This window comes from Bos indicus x Bos taurus, chromosome 22, assembly GCF_003369695.1.
Source record: "Bos indicus x Bos taurus breed Angus x Brahman F1 hybrid chromosome 22, Bos_hybrid_MaternalHap_v2.0, whole genome shotgun sequence".
Classification (NCBI taxonomy): Eukaryota; Metazoa; Chordata; class Mammalia; order Artiodactyla; family Bovidae; genus Bos; species Bos indicus x Bos taurus.
Window position 1 is genome coordinate 55,623,574 of NC_040097.1, and position 17,046 is coordinate 55,640,619.

Sequence of the window (17,046 nt, forward strand, 5' to 3'; positions counted from 1 at the left end):
TTAATCCAGTTACATTTCAGATAATTATCAATGTATATGTTCTTTTTTTGCTATTTTATTAATTGTTCTGGAATTGTTTCTTGTAGGTTTTTTTCTTTCCTTTCTCTTTTCTTCTCTCCTCTTGTGATTTGACAACTTTAGTGTTGTGTTTCGGCTGCTTTTTTCCGTGTGCACCTACTGTAGATTTTCCGTTTGTGATTACCATGAGGTTTGGATACAGCAGTCTATACATAAACAAGATTGTTTTCAGTTGCTTGCCTTTTCATTTCAAATACACTTCCAATATCCTGCATTTGTGCTCTCCTAGTCTCACAATCACTGGTTTTGACATCATATTTGAGTATGAATGATTTCCTACCATTACTGTATGTTTGCCTTTAATGGTGAGCTTTGCCATTTGTAATTTGCTTGTTTCTAGTTGTGGCTCTTTTTTTCTTTTTGCCTAGAGAAGTTCCTTTAGCATTTGTTGCAAAGCTGGTTTGGTGGTGCAGAGTTCTCCAGCTTTTGCTTGTCTGTAAAACTTTTGATTTCTTAATTGCATCTGAAAGAGAACCTTGCTTGTAGACTCCTGCTTGTAGATTCTTGGTTGTAGACTCTTCCCTTTCATAACTTTAAATATATTATACCACTTCCTAAGAGTTTCTGCTGAAAATCAGCTTTATAACCTTATGGGAGTTCCTTTGTATGCTATTTGTTGATTTTTCCTTGTTGCTATTAAAATTTTCTTTGTCTTTAATTTTTGTCAATTGGATTATTGTCAATCTTGAGTGTTTCTCCTTGTGTTTAACCTACCTGGGACTCTCTGAGCTTTCTGGACGTGGGTGACTGTTTCCATTCCCACGTCACGGAATTTTTTAGCTGATATCTCTTCAAATGTTTTCTCAGGTCCTTTCTCTCTCTTCTTGTGGGACCCTATGATGAAAATGTTGGTGCATTTAATGTTGCTCCTGAGGCCTCTCAGACTCATTTCTTTTCATTCTCTTTATATTCTGTTCCATAGTAGTGATTTCCACAATTCTGTATTCCAACTCACTTATCCATTCTTCCGCCTCATTTATTCTATTCATTTGAGTGTATTTTTCATTTCAGTATTTTATTGTTCATCTATGCTTGTTCATTCCTTAGATCTTCTAGCTCTGTTTTAAGCATTTCTTGCATCTTTTCTATCTGTGCCTGCATTATTTTTTTGAGATCTTGGATAACCTTTGCTGTTATTACTCTGAATTCTTTTTTGGGTAGATTGCCTATCTCCACTTCATTTAGCTGGTCACCTGGGGTTTTATCTTGTTTCTTCATCTCAGACATATTCTGCCATTTCATTTTTATCTACCTTTCTATGATTGCAGTTTGTGTTCACAGGCTGCAGGGTTGTAGGTCTTCTTGCTTCTGTTGTCTGCCCCCTGGTGGACAAGGCTGGTATAAGATGCTTGTGCTGGCATCCTGCTGGGCAGGATTGGTTTCGTCCCACCAGTGCATGAAACTGGTTCTTGTCCCTCAGGTGGGCAGAGCTGTGTCAACGGGTGTGTTTATTGGGCAGTCACATGCTCAGGAAGTTTTTAACCAGCTTGTCTGCTAATGGGTGAGGCTGTGTTCCCACCATTCTGGTTGGTTCAGTTCAGTCCAGTCACTCATTCGTGTCTGACTCTCTGCGACCCCATGAATCACAGCACGCCAGGCCTCCCTGTCCATCACCAACTCCCGGAGTCCACCAACTCCACGTCCATTGAGTCAGTGACACCATCCTGCCATCTCATCCTCTGTCGTCCCCTTCTCCTCCTGCCCCCAATCCCTCCCAGCATCAGAATCTTTTCCAATGAGTCAACTCTTCTGGTTGGTTAGCCTGTGGCATCCCAGAATTGGAGCCTATAGGCTGCTGTGTGGGGCTAGGTCATGGTGAAAAAATGATGGCCTTTAGGAGGGCTCACAGCAATGAGAACTCCCCAGAAGTATTGCCACCAGTGTCTTTGTCCCTACAGTAAGTCACAGCTGTACCCCAGCCTTGCAAGAGACCGTCTAATACCAGCAGGCTCTTAGGAGGTCACTGCTTTTCCCCCTGGGTCTTGCTGTGCACAAGACTCTGTGTGTGCCCTCTAAGAGTGGGGCTTCTGTTTTCCCCAGTTCTGCAAACAAACCCTGCTGACCTTCAAAGTCAGATGTTCTGGGGGCTCCTCCTCCCGTTGACAGACCGCCAGGCTGGGGAGCCTGGTGTAAGGCTCAGAACGTTTATTCCTGTGGCAGAACCTCCACAATATAATTGCCTTCCAATCTGTGGGTTTCCCACCCAGCAGGTATTGGATTTGATTTTATCGCAACTGCACCCCTCTGACTGTCTTGTTATGGGCTCTTCTTTGTCTTTGGACCTACGATGTCTTTTTTGGTAGGTTCCACCATTTCTTTGTTACTGATGGCTTTCAGCAGTTAGTTGTGATTTTGGTGTTTTTGTGAGAAGGGGGGAAGCTCACTACCTTCTAGTTTTCCATCTCCTGAGAGTCTCTGCACCCTTACCATTTGGAATAATGCCTGCCACACAGAAGGTACTCAAAAAATACAGGTTGGGTGAAAGAAATAATGAATTGATACATCTTCAGAGACAAAAGGTAAAGAAGTTATCTCAGACTTTGAGGCACCGAGGCATGTGAGGTACACACGCTACATCATTTAACAGCTTTGGGATTCCATTAACAGACTCACAAAGTCCACCGCCGGGAACATGCTGCAGCGAGGCCACCGCTGCATGTTCCCGCCAGGTGCTTTCAGAAAGGCTTCAAGTCAAAGGCCGTTATACAGAGTAGGACTGACTACCCCTTCCACAGTAATAATGGTAATCCTAGCTGCCACAGACTAAATAAGCTATCAGTCCTGTAGTAGGACATTTAGGGCCTGTGGGCCAGAGTCAGACCACAGGGCTTTGATTTCTGTCTCCACTATCGTACTTCCTGAAGCCTCAGTTTACCCACCTGTAAAATGGGGCTAGTAACAGCACACCCTTCAAAGAACCCTTGGTAAGTGGGATGAATTGTTCCATAATGCTATTGCTTATGTAATGGTAGCTATCATTTCTTGTGGCCTTCTTCATCTGGACCAAACCTACTTCCACCAGAAAGCCTTTCATTTTTGACCACCTTCTTCACTTATGACAATCTATGTCTTGTGGTAAGGGAGCTGGACCAGCTTGCTTCCAAAGGGTGCTCTTACTATGTCTGCATGTTCTCACGTGAGAAGAACGTGGCTTCTCCAGTGTCATGCTTTCTCTTGATCATGTTCCCTCTCTGCTGCTTGCACAGAGAAGACACTTCTGAGGCTCACTGTTCCCTCAAGAGCTGATCTAACCCTTTGCCTGACCCTGCTGTCACACTATCTTTAGCCAACCTGGGCACTCAGTCTGGTGCTCCCTGCCTTGCCTGCAAAAAAGTCTCCTTCAGTGTTCCAGGCCTCGTAAACAGCGCAAGACAAAGTCTAGTACTGAGTCCTGTGATAAATGCAGAAAAAAGCAGGCAGCGCCTGGGCCTCCAGGCCAAAAATTTGGGCTCAGCCCTGAGAACAGAATGGGGTCCTGTTCTCCAGGCAAGAAAGCTGGGGTTTCACATTCTCCCCCTGCAAGAGAGTTCCTTGATGCCTAGACTCCTGCTTCATTCAGTCAGATGTCCAGCTCCTCAGAATAACTTGGAGGGAATATCAGTGGATCTATTTTGTGAAATAAAATACCAGTCTATAACTCACCACACTGAGGTAAGCATTTTCCACATTTCCTTTTCTGAAATGAGACTGTCCATGAAAAAGATAGTAATTTCTTATGTTGTATTTCAAGTTATACAAAGAAGTTTAAGCTTCAGGAAGGCCTTTTATATCCTGCCCTCTGTATAAATTAAAGCCTAATATCCACTAGAGTGGTATTACCTATTTTATGTGTAAAGAAAGAAATGTGTCTGAAAGTGCAAATATTTAAAAAGGAAAGGGGGGAAAAAGCCTGTTTCATCAGTGGACAGCAAGCTTCTTTATGGAAATCTGTGTTTGTACAACAGGGAAGAGGCAACACATCCTAACTCCCCTTAAAAGGTCCTGACTTTTATGTATCTTCTAAGAAGATCTTTAAATATAAAAGTCTCTGAAATTAAGATTAGGCTGAAAATCTGCCTTTACAGTTTTTGACGCACACATACATGCAAAAAAACAAAAAACAAATATAATAACACTTTTAAAAGTAGGCAAAAGAAAGGGATTATTAACACGTGAGTTCACACACTTAGTAAAGAGAAGGGCTGTCTGCTGGGCCACAGTGAGGATAGACAAATCACTTTGATTTTGCAGCCTGATGGGAGAAACCGTACTGTGGGCTTAAGATCAAACAAAATGAGAACTGGGATGGCCTCTTTTCCGGTTCCCCAAAGCCGTCTGTTCTTATCCTAAAGGTTATGAGGATTACTGAACAAATAGGACCCTGTTCCTTCCTTGGGAAAACTTGTTTATACTGTATCCGTTTTTAGATCTTGTAAAAGCTGGTGAACTCGGTTCTTCCCCACTAGCCGGAATTCTTCCACACTCAGCAGATATCAACAGGAAAGGGCTTCAGTCCCTGATAACTGTGGAAGCAGGGAGCGCAGATCAGGCCTTAAGAAGCTGGTGGCACTACCAGAGGGGACAGCAGAGACAGGCTCCAGCATGTTTATAGAACGATGAGCCGTTTTGAAAGGACAAGAGAGATACCGAAATCTAGGTGAATTTACTCTGACAGTAACAGCAGCATTGTCTCCTCTTTCACGGTTCACACGGGTCTGGTCTAAGGATTCATTTTGGAACTGTCAAAGCTTCAAGCAGAAGATGATTCTCGGTGACTGAAACTTGGTTAAACAAATTTCACTGTGCAAGGAAAAATTCAGTTACTTTTGGAAATACTGTGGGGGAAGACATCTCACGCAGAAAACCAGAAAATAACTGGGTTAGCCAGACAGGAAGTGCTATGTCCTGTGCAGGGACCCAGGGATGTGGGTGATGGGACAGCGAGGCTCCCAGCCTAGCCCATCCTGGAGAGTCAGCTAAGGAAGTTCTCAGCAGGAGGAATGATCAGAGCCAGCAATGCTGACAACCTAACCCACCTGGAGCAAAACGCTGGAGAGTCTGGCCAGTGCCCAAAACTGACCTAAGTGACAAATACTGATAACATTAAATATCCACGGAATAAAATACCCACAATCCCATACTCATGTAAACACAGAGTAAAATGAATAAATAACAGGGACTGGTGAGAGAAAGGACAGATATTTCCCAAGCATCTATGAAAAATATGTAGAAGGGATAAGAAAAATAGAAAATCACCATTAAGCAAACGTTACAGTAATAATCATCTGCAAGAACTATTAATTGACCCTAAAAATCAGCAGGTAAAATTATTATTAAAAAACAGGTCTAGTCTCCTTATTAAACAGGTGTTTAGTAGAAACAGGTCAAAGCACCTTCCCACAAGATATGTATTAATTACACATGGAAAAGGTAGTGTCTCCCCAGGGAGAGAGCTGGCGCCGCCTTCAGCGTGTGAGGAGACGGGCCAGCAAGCACGCTGGCACACCAGCCGTGTGCGGTGCTGAGGGCATGGCACTATTTCTGAGGCGTTCCTGCCTGGAAAGGCACGATCCCAGTCTGACCATAGGAAGGCATCAGAGCAACCCACAGTGGGAGACTGTTTATAAAATAACTGGTCTGAATTCTTGCCAAGGTCACGAAAGAAACAGGCTGAGTGACCATCACACGTTGAAGGAGACTGAGGTGGCCTGGACACCAAGGTAATGTGGAATCCCGAGTGAATCCTGTTCCCCAATTCTGGGGACTTGGTTTAGGTAAGATGTTAACAGGAGGGGAAGCTGGGTGAAGAGCATATGGGAACTCCCTGTACTACTCACGCAATGATTCTGTGAGTCTAAAATTATTATGAAACAAAGGGTTAAACATAAAATTGGAGTTAGCTTGGCTTGACTTAGCATCCTACCAGGACCAGGTTAGGATATACACACTTCTAAGGTGAGACCTCAGATCCTGACGGTAACCACTGTATACCTCTGAGGAGGCCCAGAAAAGGATGAACTGGTGTGGACATCAGCCATGCCCATCTCCAGGAAGATGAGGGGACAATGCCCTCTAAAACATGACATCCCCGGTACCCCTGAAGAATGCTACATTCCTTAATAACCTCTCTTCTCTAGATTTTTCAAAACCTAAACAAATCCGTCAAACCATTCTGCTTGTTTTCTCCAGCAAAGGAAAGTTAAGTCCATAAAAGTAAATTTTAAGTAAAATCTATTTTCTGGACCTTTTAATTCTGAAAAACCTTTTAAAAAATCAGGTAATTTTCTGAATCAAAGAAGAAATGAATTCTTATAAATATTATTAGTGTTCCTCTCTTGCTAGATCTGTAGATACCAATGGAGAAATGGGTCCAGGGAAAAGTAATTATATACTTCAGGAAAGGAGATAAAATGCTTTATGCCCTGAACCTGGCTTGCAGCTACAGAACCAAGGCATGATTCCACATCATGCTGGAATATCTGTGTCCTACCAGATCTCACACAGCTCTTCCGTATCCCTGAACTCATGCTGAAGCAATGAGCACAGCATCATTTGGAGGTCCACCAGGATGGTGGTCCATGCCTACCTCCCACTGCGTTGCAGCGAGACGTCATCTCCCAGAGCACCAGGGCCATGGAGTAGACATCCGTCTGCTTGAAGGACTCCACGTTCTCCAGATTCATCCTGGACTCGAGGACCTCTGGAGCCATGTATCTCGCCGTTCCCACCTAAAGAAGAACACACACGGAGGCCCGTCATCCAACTCCCACTGCAGGTCTGCTTTCAAAATACAGCTGACGCTTGGCCCCCTACGTGAGTAGTTGTTGGTCTTTAAAAACCACAATGCTTTTTAAGATAATGAGACCTGCGTAGAAAGGTAGAGCTTATGTAATTTTTTTAAAAAATAGGTTGTCTCTCCCTGAAAAACCTTGAAGGAATATAAAGAACAAATGCCAAAAGAAGGAAATGGCAAAGCCCAGACCTGCTGTGTCTAGGCTCAGGACACAAGATCATCATACCACGTGTGCAGTAACGTCTTTGCAGAGACCCTGAGACCACACTGGTGATGGACACTTTCAGTGTTTTTCCAAACTAAATATCTTTTCATTCTTGAAACTCCAAGATACGAGGTGAAAATAATAACCGCCAGGATTCTTTTTGTCCCCTGAGGGTTGCGTTAGTCTCCTTTGTTCACCCCCCGGTACGTTCTAGTGTGCCGAGGATGTCATATAATTACATAAAAGCTCTGCTGAGTCGAACTATACGGAAGTATTTCCACTACAAGCTCAAATCTGGTCATTTTATAAATTTGATAGGCATGCTGTGTGATTTTATCTGACAGTATGAAAACACTGTGATACATAGGAAAAAAGAAAAAAATATTTCTAAGGAAAAAATCATTTGAGTGAGTGATAATGCAGCTTGTATAGACTGACTAAATAACAGCGACGTCCTACCTTCCCAAGGATCCAGGGGAATGTCAAGTGAGTTGATAATGTTACTCCAAAATAATGCTTTTTATTGTCATGCATTAGAAGACAAGTTTCTTTTTAATAAGTCACTCCACGACTGGTCACCCTGGCACATTGATTCATCTGAGTTTCAACGTGCTCATCTCCTCACTGGATGTGCACCCCTGGAGGGCTGCCTGAGCAGTGACGAGATGCTCCAAAAGCACAACCCTCAGCCTGGTCAGAGGAGGCAACGATGCTCCCAAGACTTTGCTCTCAGTCACAGCCAAGCTTCTGGTGTGTGAAACACGGGGCCCATCTTTTATAAAGGATGACAACAACGCTGTGTGTGCATGCTAAGTCGCTTCAGTCGTCTCTGACTTGAAACCCCATGGACTATAGCCCGCCAGGCTCCTCTGTCCATGGGATTCTCTAGGCAAGAATGCTGGCGTGGGTTGCCTTTTCCTTCTCCAGGGGACCTTCCTGGCCTAGGGACTGAACCCAAGTCTTATCTGTCTCCTGCATTGGCAGGTGGGTTCTTTACCATAGTGCCACCTGGGGCACCCAGTGGTAACGTTAGTCAGTCTCTAATAGCTCCTTAGCCAAAAAAGGTTTCCAGTTTAATCTGTGAGATGTTTCAAAAGAACTCTCCCTTCACCCAGTCAGTCACTCACTCTGTAGATACTTATTGGTCTCTTTGCCTGTTCAAGGCCTTGTGTTGGATGTGACCAAATGTATGTGGATTTGGACTTCAAGGAGATTACCTTCTAAAATGGTAAAAAAAAAAAAAAAAAGGCAACATAAGGACCAAAAGTACAGAGCAGAAAGAGGCTGAGTACAAGGAAAAAGAGATACTAGCAGTGCTTGAAGCAAAGAAAAAAAGTCTAAATGGACGAGAAATGAAGACTGACTCAAGGAGAAAATGGCTGTGCTAGATTGGGAAGGGTCTGAGAGCCAGAGAGAGAAGTGCTGCTGGCTGTGGGAGGCACCCTGGCAGGAGAGCAGGGTGCTTCCAGGGCTGAGTGGATCCCCTGGGGGAGGTCAGAGTGCAGGGCGGAAGGAGCGCGAGCCGGAGGGGCGCAGCAGCGAGGGCTGCAGCAGTGAGGGGCAGGGCCACCCTACCTGCCCACTGTTGGCCAGGTCATCCACTGACAGGGTGGGGTCCAGCCGCAGTGAGAGCCCGAAGTCGCAGAGGCAGCAGGTGAGGTCGCCCTTGACCAGGATGTTGGAGCTCTTGAGGTCCCTGTGCACGATGGGCATCTTGGGCCGGCCGCACAGGGTGTGGTCGCTGTGCAGGTGCGCGATGCCGCGGGCCAGCGAGCCGCCCAGCCGGCGCAGGTCCTCCCAGCTGATGACGTGGCGCGTCAGGTACTCCTGCAGGTTGCCCTTGGCGTGGAAGGCAGTGATGAGCCAGTACTGCTTGCCCAGCTCCGTCTTGCGCTCCTCGGCCGTCAGGAACTGCAGGATGTTCTCGTGCTTGAGGTTGATGTCCGAGAAGATGTCCTTCTCCGTCTTCCAGGAGGCATACTCCTCGTAGGGGAAGATCTTGACGGCCACGGTCTCGAACTGCTCAGACGTGTTCTGCTTCAGCTTGGCCTTGTAGACCTCGGCGAAGCGCCCCTTGCCCACCAGGGTGTCCAGCTCGATGGGCAGCAGCTCCGTGTTGTGGTTGATGTTGTTGGCGCAGGTGGAGCTGATGTCGGAGCGGTCGTCCTCCAGGATGATGGCCAGGTGCTCACTGAACTCCATCAGCTTGCGCGGCTTGCCCGAGTCCCAGGCTGGGCTCAGCTTCTGCTGCCGGTGGATGCGGTAGCAGTAGAAAGTGATGATGACTGCGATGGCGATGCCCAGCGGTGGCAGGAGGCTGACGCCTGTCACTTGGAAGATAACCAGCAGCAAGTCGGGGTTACTGCTGGTGTACTCTGAAGTGGAAACACAGAGAAGGAGCGGGTCAGCAGGTGTGCCCTGGGAAGAAGTGGTCCACACCCCAGGCACTGTGGGATTTACCATCAGCACAGTTTTAATGCACACGGTATGGTAAGTTTTTATTCCAGGCATGGATGCTTGGGTGTGCTTGTCCATCTGGCCATCTAGTCAACGTCTTTTACTCTTCCCTCAAAACTTAGCTGGGAAATCAAAATTCACCATCAACCAATCAGAACTGAGAACAAGCTGATTACAAGCTGAGAACAAGGCCCTCCTCACTGGCCTTTAAAAATGCTTTGCTGGCTCTATTCACAATAGTCAGGACATACAAATAACCTAAATGTCCATCAACAGATGAATGGATGAAGATGTACATATATACCATGGATTATTACTCGGCCGTAAGAAAGAATGAAATAATGCCACTGCCAGATACACGGATGGACCTAGAGGTTATCACACTAAGCGAAGACAAACATATGACATCAGTTACATGTGGAATCTACAGTATGGCACAAATGAGCCTACCTACAAAACAGAAACACACTCACAGACACGGAAACAGACAGGGTTACCACGAAGGGATGGAGAGGGCTGGGGTGCGAGTCTGGGTTACGCAGATGCAAACTGTTATACACGGGATAAGCAAACTCCTGCTATAGACCAGGCAACTATGGTCAACATCCTGTGTCAAACCATAACGGAGAACAGTAGGAAAAAGAACACACACACATATATGTATATATAACTGAGTCACTTTGCTGTGCGGAATTAACATTGTAAATTGACTATACTTCAATAAAATTTTTAAAAACAGGAAGAAGGAAAAATGTGGTGATTGAATCTTGAAAACCTAAGTTCTTACTCACACTGGCAGGCTGCATGGGACCCCAGGGTAGGTGGGACCAGAGGCTGAAGTGTGATGGGACAAAATGGTTGCAGGAAAAGATTGAACTACAGGAGAAATAGAAACTCTTGTGGAGACATGGATGGTCCCTGTTACCCAGCAAAGAATGAGCCTCGAGATCAAGACTGAGGGGACAGATAAAATGATACTGATGCAGTATCAGCATCAGACACCGCAGCAGATGCTGCAGAAAATAACATTCCTCCCCTGTAACTCCACCTCTACTATCTGGACTATCCAATGGGAATGTTTTCTTCAAGTGGACACCTGTCTGTAACAACATAAGATGTCTTATAAATAAATGTGTTTAATTCTCTGCTTGTTCCTCCCATGAGAAAGTAAGCTCTACAGGGGTAAATCTAGAGGTCCTGATCACCACACTCTACTAAGCAGCTGGTGCAGGGTAGAAGCTGGATGAATGATTAATGAGACAAAGTCCTTCCCTTCTTGGATAAAGAAGATGTGGTACATATAGACAACAGAATACGACTCAACCATAAAAAAGAACAAAATGCCATTTTTGCAGCAACATGGATGGAGCTAGAGATTATCACACTAAGTAAAGTCAGACAGACAAATACAATATGTTATCACTTACATATGGAATCTGAAATATTGCACAAATGAACTTATCTATGAAACAAACAGAATCACAGACATAACAGACAGACTTGTGCTTGCCCGAGGGAGAGGGTTGGGGGAGGGATGGATTGGGAGTTTGGGGTTAGCAGGTGTAAACTAGTATGTATACGATGGATAAATAACAAAGTCCTACTATTTAGCACAGGAAACTATTTTAATACCCTATGATAAACCATAATGGAAAAGAATATGAAAAAGGGAATGTATATATGTATATATATATTCCTTTATATATACATATTGGAATGTGCATATATATGTATTCAGTTCAGTTCAGTCGCTCAGTCGTGTCCGACTCTTTGCGACCCTATGGATTGTAGCACGCCAGGCCTCCCTCACCAACTCCAGGAGTTCACTCAAACTCACGCCCATCGAGCTGGTGATGCCATCCAGCCATCTCATCCTCTGTCGTCCCCTTCTCCTCCTGCCCCCAATCCCTCCCAGCACAACTGAGTTAATTTGCTGTACAGCAGAAATTAACACTGTAAATCAACTAGACTTCAATTTAAAAAACTCCCTCTCATTCTCCACGCTGTTCAGCAGGGGTCAGCAAACTATGGCCCCAGGGTACAGGGGATGCTCTTGTTCAGCCTCAAGAGGGATGGATTTTCCATTTTTAAAGGGCTGTTTAAATTAAAAAAAAAAAAAAGACACTAAGTAGTTCATACAACAGAGATCACTTCTGGCCCTAAAACATCTACTACCGGGCCCTTTACAGAAAAAGTCTGCTCGCCCCCCTTCTACTGGTGCTATTTTAACAACCTGCAATGCACCGGGGAAATCTAAAGAGCCATCATGTTGCTCCAATGTGAATATTCTTTTATGGATGAGAAAACAACTCAATGAAAAATTTCTAAATATTAATTGCATAATTATTTAGCTGTGTGTCCAATTCATTAAAGGCGGTAAAACATCCAAATGAACTGTTCATGTATCACTGATAATTTTATTTTCCAATTCCTGTCCATTTATGAAAAAGAATATTCCTTGCTGATTTCTAGTCTTTTTCAGGTTAAAGGAAACACAGAAACAGAAATCTGAAATTTACCGATTAAAGAAGACTCTAGAAACCCCCCTTTCAATATCAGAAACCAAATGTTACCTTCCCCTCAAATTTCCTGTGATTTCTTTTTGAAAACCTACACATAAAAATTTGGTGGGGAGGGAATTATCTATTAACATCTGTCAGTCTTAAAACTTCAAAGAGGTGGTGAAAAACCCTAACAATAGCAAATCAGGCTGAAAGGAAGCTCTGGGATGTGGCTTTATCTAAACAGAAGCCACCCACACCCTCTCAGAGTTAACCCCTGAGTTGCTCCCAGAGAAACCAGCAGCTGTGGGTATAGCGGGTACAATCAGCTTCTCCTTTACTCAGGGACCAGCAGGGAGTATTTCCTCCTGCCAACCCCCAATTACACATAGAAGAGTAAACTGAATACAAATTATATACTTCTCTGTGTGCCAAGAGTTTTATATAATATTTATATTTAATGGACAGAAAACCCCATGAGATAGATACTACTATTATTATAAACCCCATTCTGTAGATTCTCAAACTCTGATTAGAGACGCCCGCTCGTAACCCCATGCCATGCTGTTTCTAAACTTCACATCACTGGGAGCCAATTAAGAATGCCTTTATACAAGCGCTCAATTGGATGAAGTGGCTGTCTTCACTTGGGGCTGGCCTAAGTGACTGCAGGCCGTCCACTAAGTGATCCCGGGGCGTCCAAAGGGGCACATTTGGGTGTGTAGACTGCTCCCCTCGGTTCTTAACGAAGAACCAATGTTCCTGCCACTGTGCATCTCTCTCCTGTCTGGGAATCAGAAGTCTTACACAAGGAAGAACCTTAAACCTTTTTGCTTTCTTCTCTCAGAACCCATCATCACAGGACACAGCTTGTACAGAACTCAAGACATAATTGCTGAACTACTGAGGGAGGAGGCAGATGGGCCCCCCTGCAGGATAAAGCAACTGGAAATTCATTCTCTATTGACTAAAACTCCAAGACAAGAATAGCAGGACAATTAAGGGAGAAGGCTGGGCCCCGCTCAAACCACATACTTCTCATTCCGGAAGTCAGGAAACCTCCCCGACCACACATGCACAGAAAAGCTCCCTGCAGGCTGGAGAGGGAACAATGTCATGGGATGCTCTACCCAGAGGCCTCTTCGGTAGGATCCATCTTGGCTAAGAGATGTGTGCGCACACTTGGGAGGATCCTGAGATATACCAAACACGGACTGTGAACCAGGCAAATCAAAATGACTGGCCAAAGGAAAACCGGAAAAAAACGCCCCATATAAATGATTTAAACTGCCATGAGGACGCGACTCAGGGACTCTCCCTCTGAGTCTGCCTGTGTGTCTATCCACGCATACCATACTCTTTCCTGCTAATAAAACACTTTACTTGCTTCACTACGTTCCATCTCCGTGGAAGTTCTTTTCTGCAGAGCAGAAGGGCCAGGGCCCTTGTCAGTGACCACTGACCTAGTGGCTATGATCCGGTACTTCCACCGCTGCAACCCAGCCCCAATCTCTGAATGGGAACCCAAGCCCCGCTCCAAGCTGTTGCAGGCCGAGGACACCCGAGATCAAGGATCAGTACTCTCCATCACCCATTTCTTGGACACACAAGTAACCAGTGCTCAGAACCTGAGGTTCACTTTACACTCCCCTGTTGCAACAAGGGACAACGGTGGCCACACCGAGTTCTGGGGTTCCTACAAAGGAGGGGATGCCTCCCAGGCGCACACAGAGGTGACTCAGCCTGGGCTCCAGAGACAGAATTCAGTGGGCCTGGAAGCTTACATGGGCAAAATGACATCTTTTTATTTTCTCTAATCTTTAACTAAAATTTCACATTTCCCAGCATGAGCCATGCCATGACTTTGTCACCAAGAGAAACCACAGATAATTTTATGCTGTGTTAACATTTCTTGCAGAGGCCTCAACGAATCCTTTATATTCAGCACTTAGCCATTTCAGTTTGTTCCATCTGATGCTAGATCTTGTTACTTAAACCATTACTATAGAAGAAGCAAAGATTACTATAGCACAGATTTCTTAAATCATTTGTATGGTTTAATTGTATGACTCTAGGTTGGATTTTCTTTGAATTCCCGTGTGTGCTGTTTTAGGCATTTAAGGACATCACTGTGAAGAGATCCGCAGGCTTTGCTAGGCGTCCCAGCGTGCATGGCGCGCACAGCACCAGAGAGAAGGCATCGAGTGCTGGTCTCCCTGCCCGGGTTTCCTGGAGTGGAAACTTCCAGATGCCTCTGTTTCTGCAGGAACTGAGTAAGGGAGAAGTGGTGCCAGAGTGGTCCTCCTGGGGTGGTGTGTTGTACGCCCCAGGGATAAGGGTAGATTCTGCCCTTGTGAGGGGAGCTCTGCAGTGGAAAAGGATGGGAAACCCTCCTCTGAACTCTGTGAAGAACGGTGGAGGTAACCAACCCCTCATGGGTTTTACTGAGCTGAGTCCCGGGTCCCTCACTGTATCAGCAGCATCTCACTTTACTCCCCCAGCAGCCTTCTGTTCACTGCCTAGTTTACAGAGGGGGCTACGAGAGGGAAGGGAGGGGAAGGTGGAAAGGAGGGAAGGCAGAGTGAGTGTGGGGGTGGGGAGGGGAGGAACTGAGGGGGTCCCATTTCCTTCAGGTCTGATGGCTCCAGAGCGCGTGTTCTCTCCACATCACCAAGCTGTCTCCCCAGCAATGGCCCCAGCAGGCTGTTTAATAATTCCCAAAATTTCCAACCAAATGTGTCCCACATACAGGAGCCCAAGTGAGCTGCAAATAAACAGCCATTTGCAAATGTCAGAATCTTGATAAATAAATATTTTTTAAGGACAAACGTCAAAGATAAATGTTAGTATGCCCTAAAAACATACAAACTGGCAGAAAACCTCAAGGGGAAATTCCTTGGTATAGGTTCCTCCCGAGTAATTTAAAAGTAAACAACTGGCCTAATCCCGCACACACACACCACAATGAAAAGAGGTCACTCCCAAGCTCCTTCAAGTCCTCTGTGAGGCCCAAATCCATCGCTGCTTGCCAAAAGGAACTTAACACTGAATCTCTATAATTTATTTTTTCTTCAAAAAAATCACATAGAGAAAAAGACATTAAATTAAGGTCAAGAGTAAAAATGCCTATATGGATTGTTTAATGCATCTTGATAAAAACCAAATCAACAGAGCTAACTGTGAGAGATGTGTGCTTACTTCACTAGTTGAATTGGCTCTGCAATTCCTCTGACTCAGTGAAGCAGTCTGGGCAGAAATTTACCAAGGCACGAAGTGACCCAAGCAACAGAAAGGGCTATCAGATGCTCGCTATCTATACGCCTCGGTGCACTGGTGAACACGGCAAGACAACCACAGAGCTTCTTGAAGCCGGCAGTGACACCTAACCACAGAGACTTTCACATGCTAACATGTTCATCTAAAGCAACAGGATATATACGCAACTGGCTGAGAGCCAAACAAGGAAGCTGTGCTCGAGAGAGAGAGGCTGGGGGGAAGGGAGAATTTCCTGTCTAAAGCCACTGGGTTAATGGCGATATTTAAAACTACAGCTTTCATTTACTGAGAACCTACTAAATGCCAAGCACTGGTTTCATGTGGACTATTTTGAAGTCCTGTAGCCACGCTGCTAGGTCTGAATCAGGTCTCATTTCCCAGACACGTACATGGGGATCCTGTGTGTACAGCAGAGGCTGGCATGGCAGGTCACTTCCTAGACACACGCATGGGGATCCTGTGTGTACAGCAGAGGCTGGCGTGGCAGGTCACTTCCTAGACAGGCACACGGGGATCCTGTGTGTACAGTGGAGGCTGGAGTGGCAGGCAGTGGCCAGCTGCAGGGGGAGTGTCCCTCAAGAGGGATGCTGATGATAGCTCCCAGGATTTTTGGCCAACAGAGGGTTCAACGTGAACTTTTAGAGAAAGGACCCGACTGACTATACAGTCAAAGAGAAGGAAAGACAGTAAAGAGAAACACTGAAATCAGAGGAATGGAAAACAAAGACACAGGGGGGATCAGCAACACTCTGGATAGACTCTGCTGCAGTGACCAACACAGCAGGTGAACCTCGGTGACACTGACGCGCAGCGAAGGGCAGACAGAGGCCTGGAGGACACAGAATCTCAGGCAGTGGAAAAGCTTTTTGCCAATAAGTTTGAAAACTTAAACAATACTGGTCAATGTCCTAAAAATTAATATGTGTAATTTACTAAAACTGAGCCAAGAAAAACTTGAATAGTCTTACAAACATTAAAGTAATTGAGTAGTTAAAAATCTTCCTAGATTATAACTGTAATTTTGAATCTTTTTTAAAACCCATGATTCACTGTCAAATTTCTTAGTACCAATGACTGGATGCACATGTCAGAGTTTGTTTTTTGCAGAATTGCCAACCCCCTAAACTTCCTACAATAAAAATGCCAGCGGACTTCTCGTAGAAATGTTTGACCATTGTCTAAACAAGTGGGGAATCATCAGATATATCCGGAATGTGCCTCTATGAAATCAGTGGTCCACCTGTTTAAAGTCAAAGTCACAAAAAGCAAGAGACACACGGAAGAGTCAAAACAACTGAGGGCCAAGGTGGTCCTTGACTGGGTCAGCAACGCCCTCACTGCTTTGGGGAAGCTGAACTGTGACTGTAATACACCCCCACCCCCAAATACACACGGGGATGAGAAGGAGGTAAATACAAGGGGAGGGTACACAGGGGCTCATTGCTGCATTCTCTCAGCTTATCTGAAAGCTTCGTTTTCCCAGTAGAAACAGGAAGAAAGTATCCAAAAACATGCGAGCAACAATGCTCCCCTCAAAGCCCCTAATACACACCCATCTCAGATGAAGCTGAGAGCCACCAAGCTTCCAAGGACAGGTCATTTCAATGTCACCCAAACTCAGTAAATAGGAAAAGCACTGTGTCTCATTCTTTGAAAACAGGACAACCAAAACCAAAGAGAATATATGAAAATTACAGACCAATCTCTCTCACATACTACGATTTGAAAAATGAATTCTAAATAAAAATGGTGTGTTG

The 17,046-nt window shown here is 45.1% G+C and overlaps 1 protein-coding gene across 2 annotated transcripts in view; it reads right to left on the reverse strand.

The window, feature by feature from the left end:
- Window positions 1-17,046, reverse strand: part of TGFBR2 (transforming growth factor beta receptor 2) — a 92,510-nt gene that overhangs the window by 16,492 nt on the left and 58,972 nt on the right. For both annotated transcript variants that reach the window (XM_027523708.1, XM_027523707.1), the window contains exons 4-5: window positions 8,631-9,430; window positions 6,644-6,785 (exon numbers count right to left, since the gene is read on the reverse strand). In XM_027523708.1, the coding sequence (XP_027379509.1) occupies window positions 6,644-6,785; window positions 8,631-9,430 (942 nt within the window). The remainder of the gene's footprint in view (window positions 1-6,643; window positions 6,786-8,630; window positions 9,431-17,046) is intronic.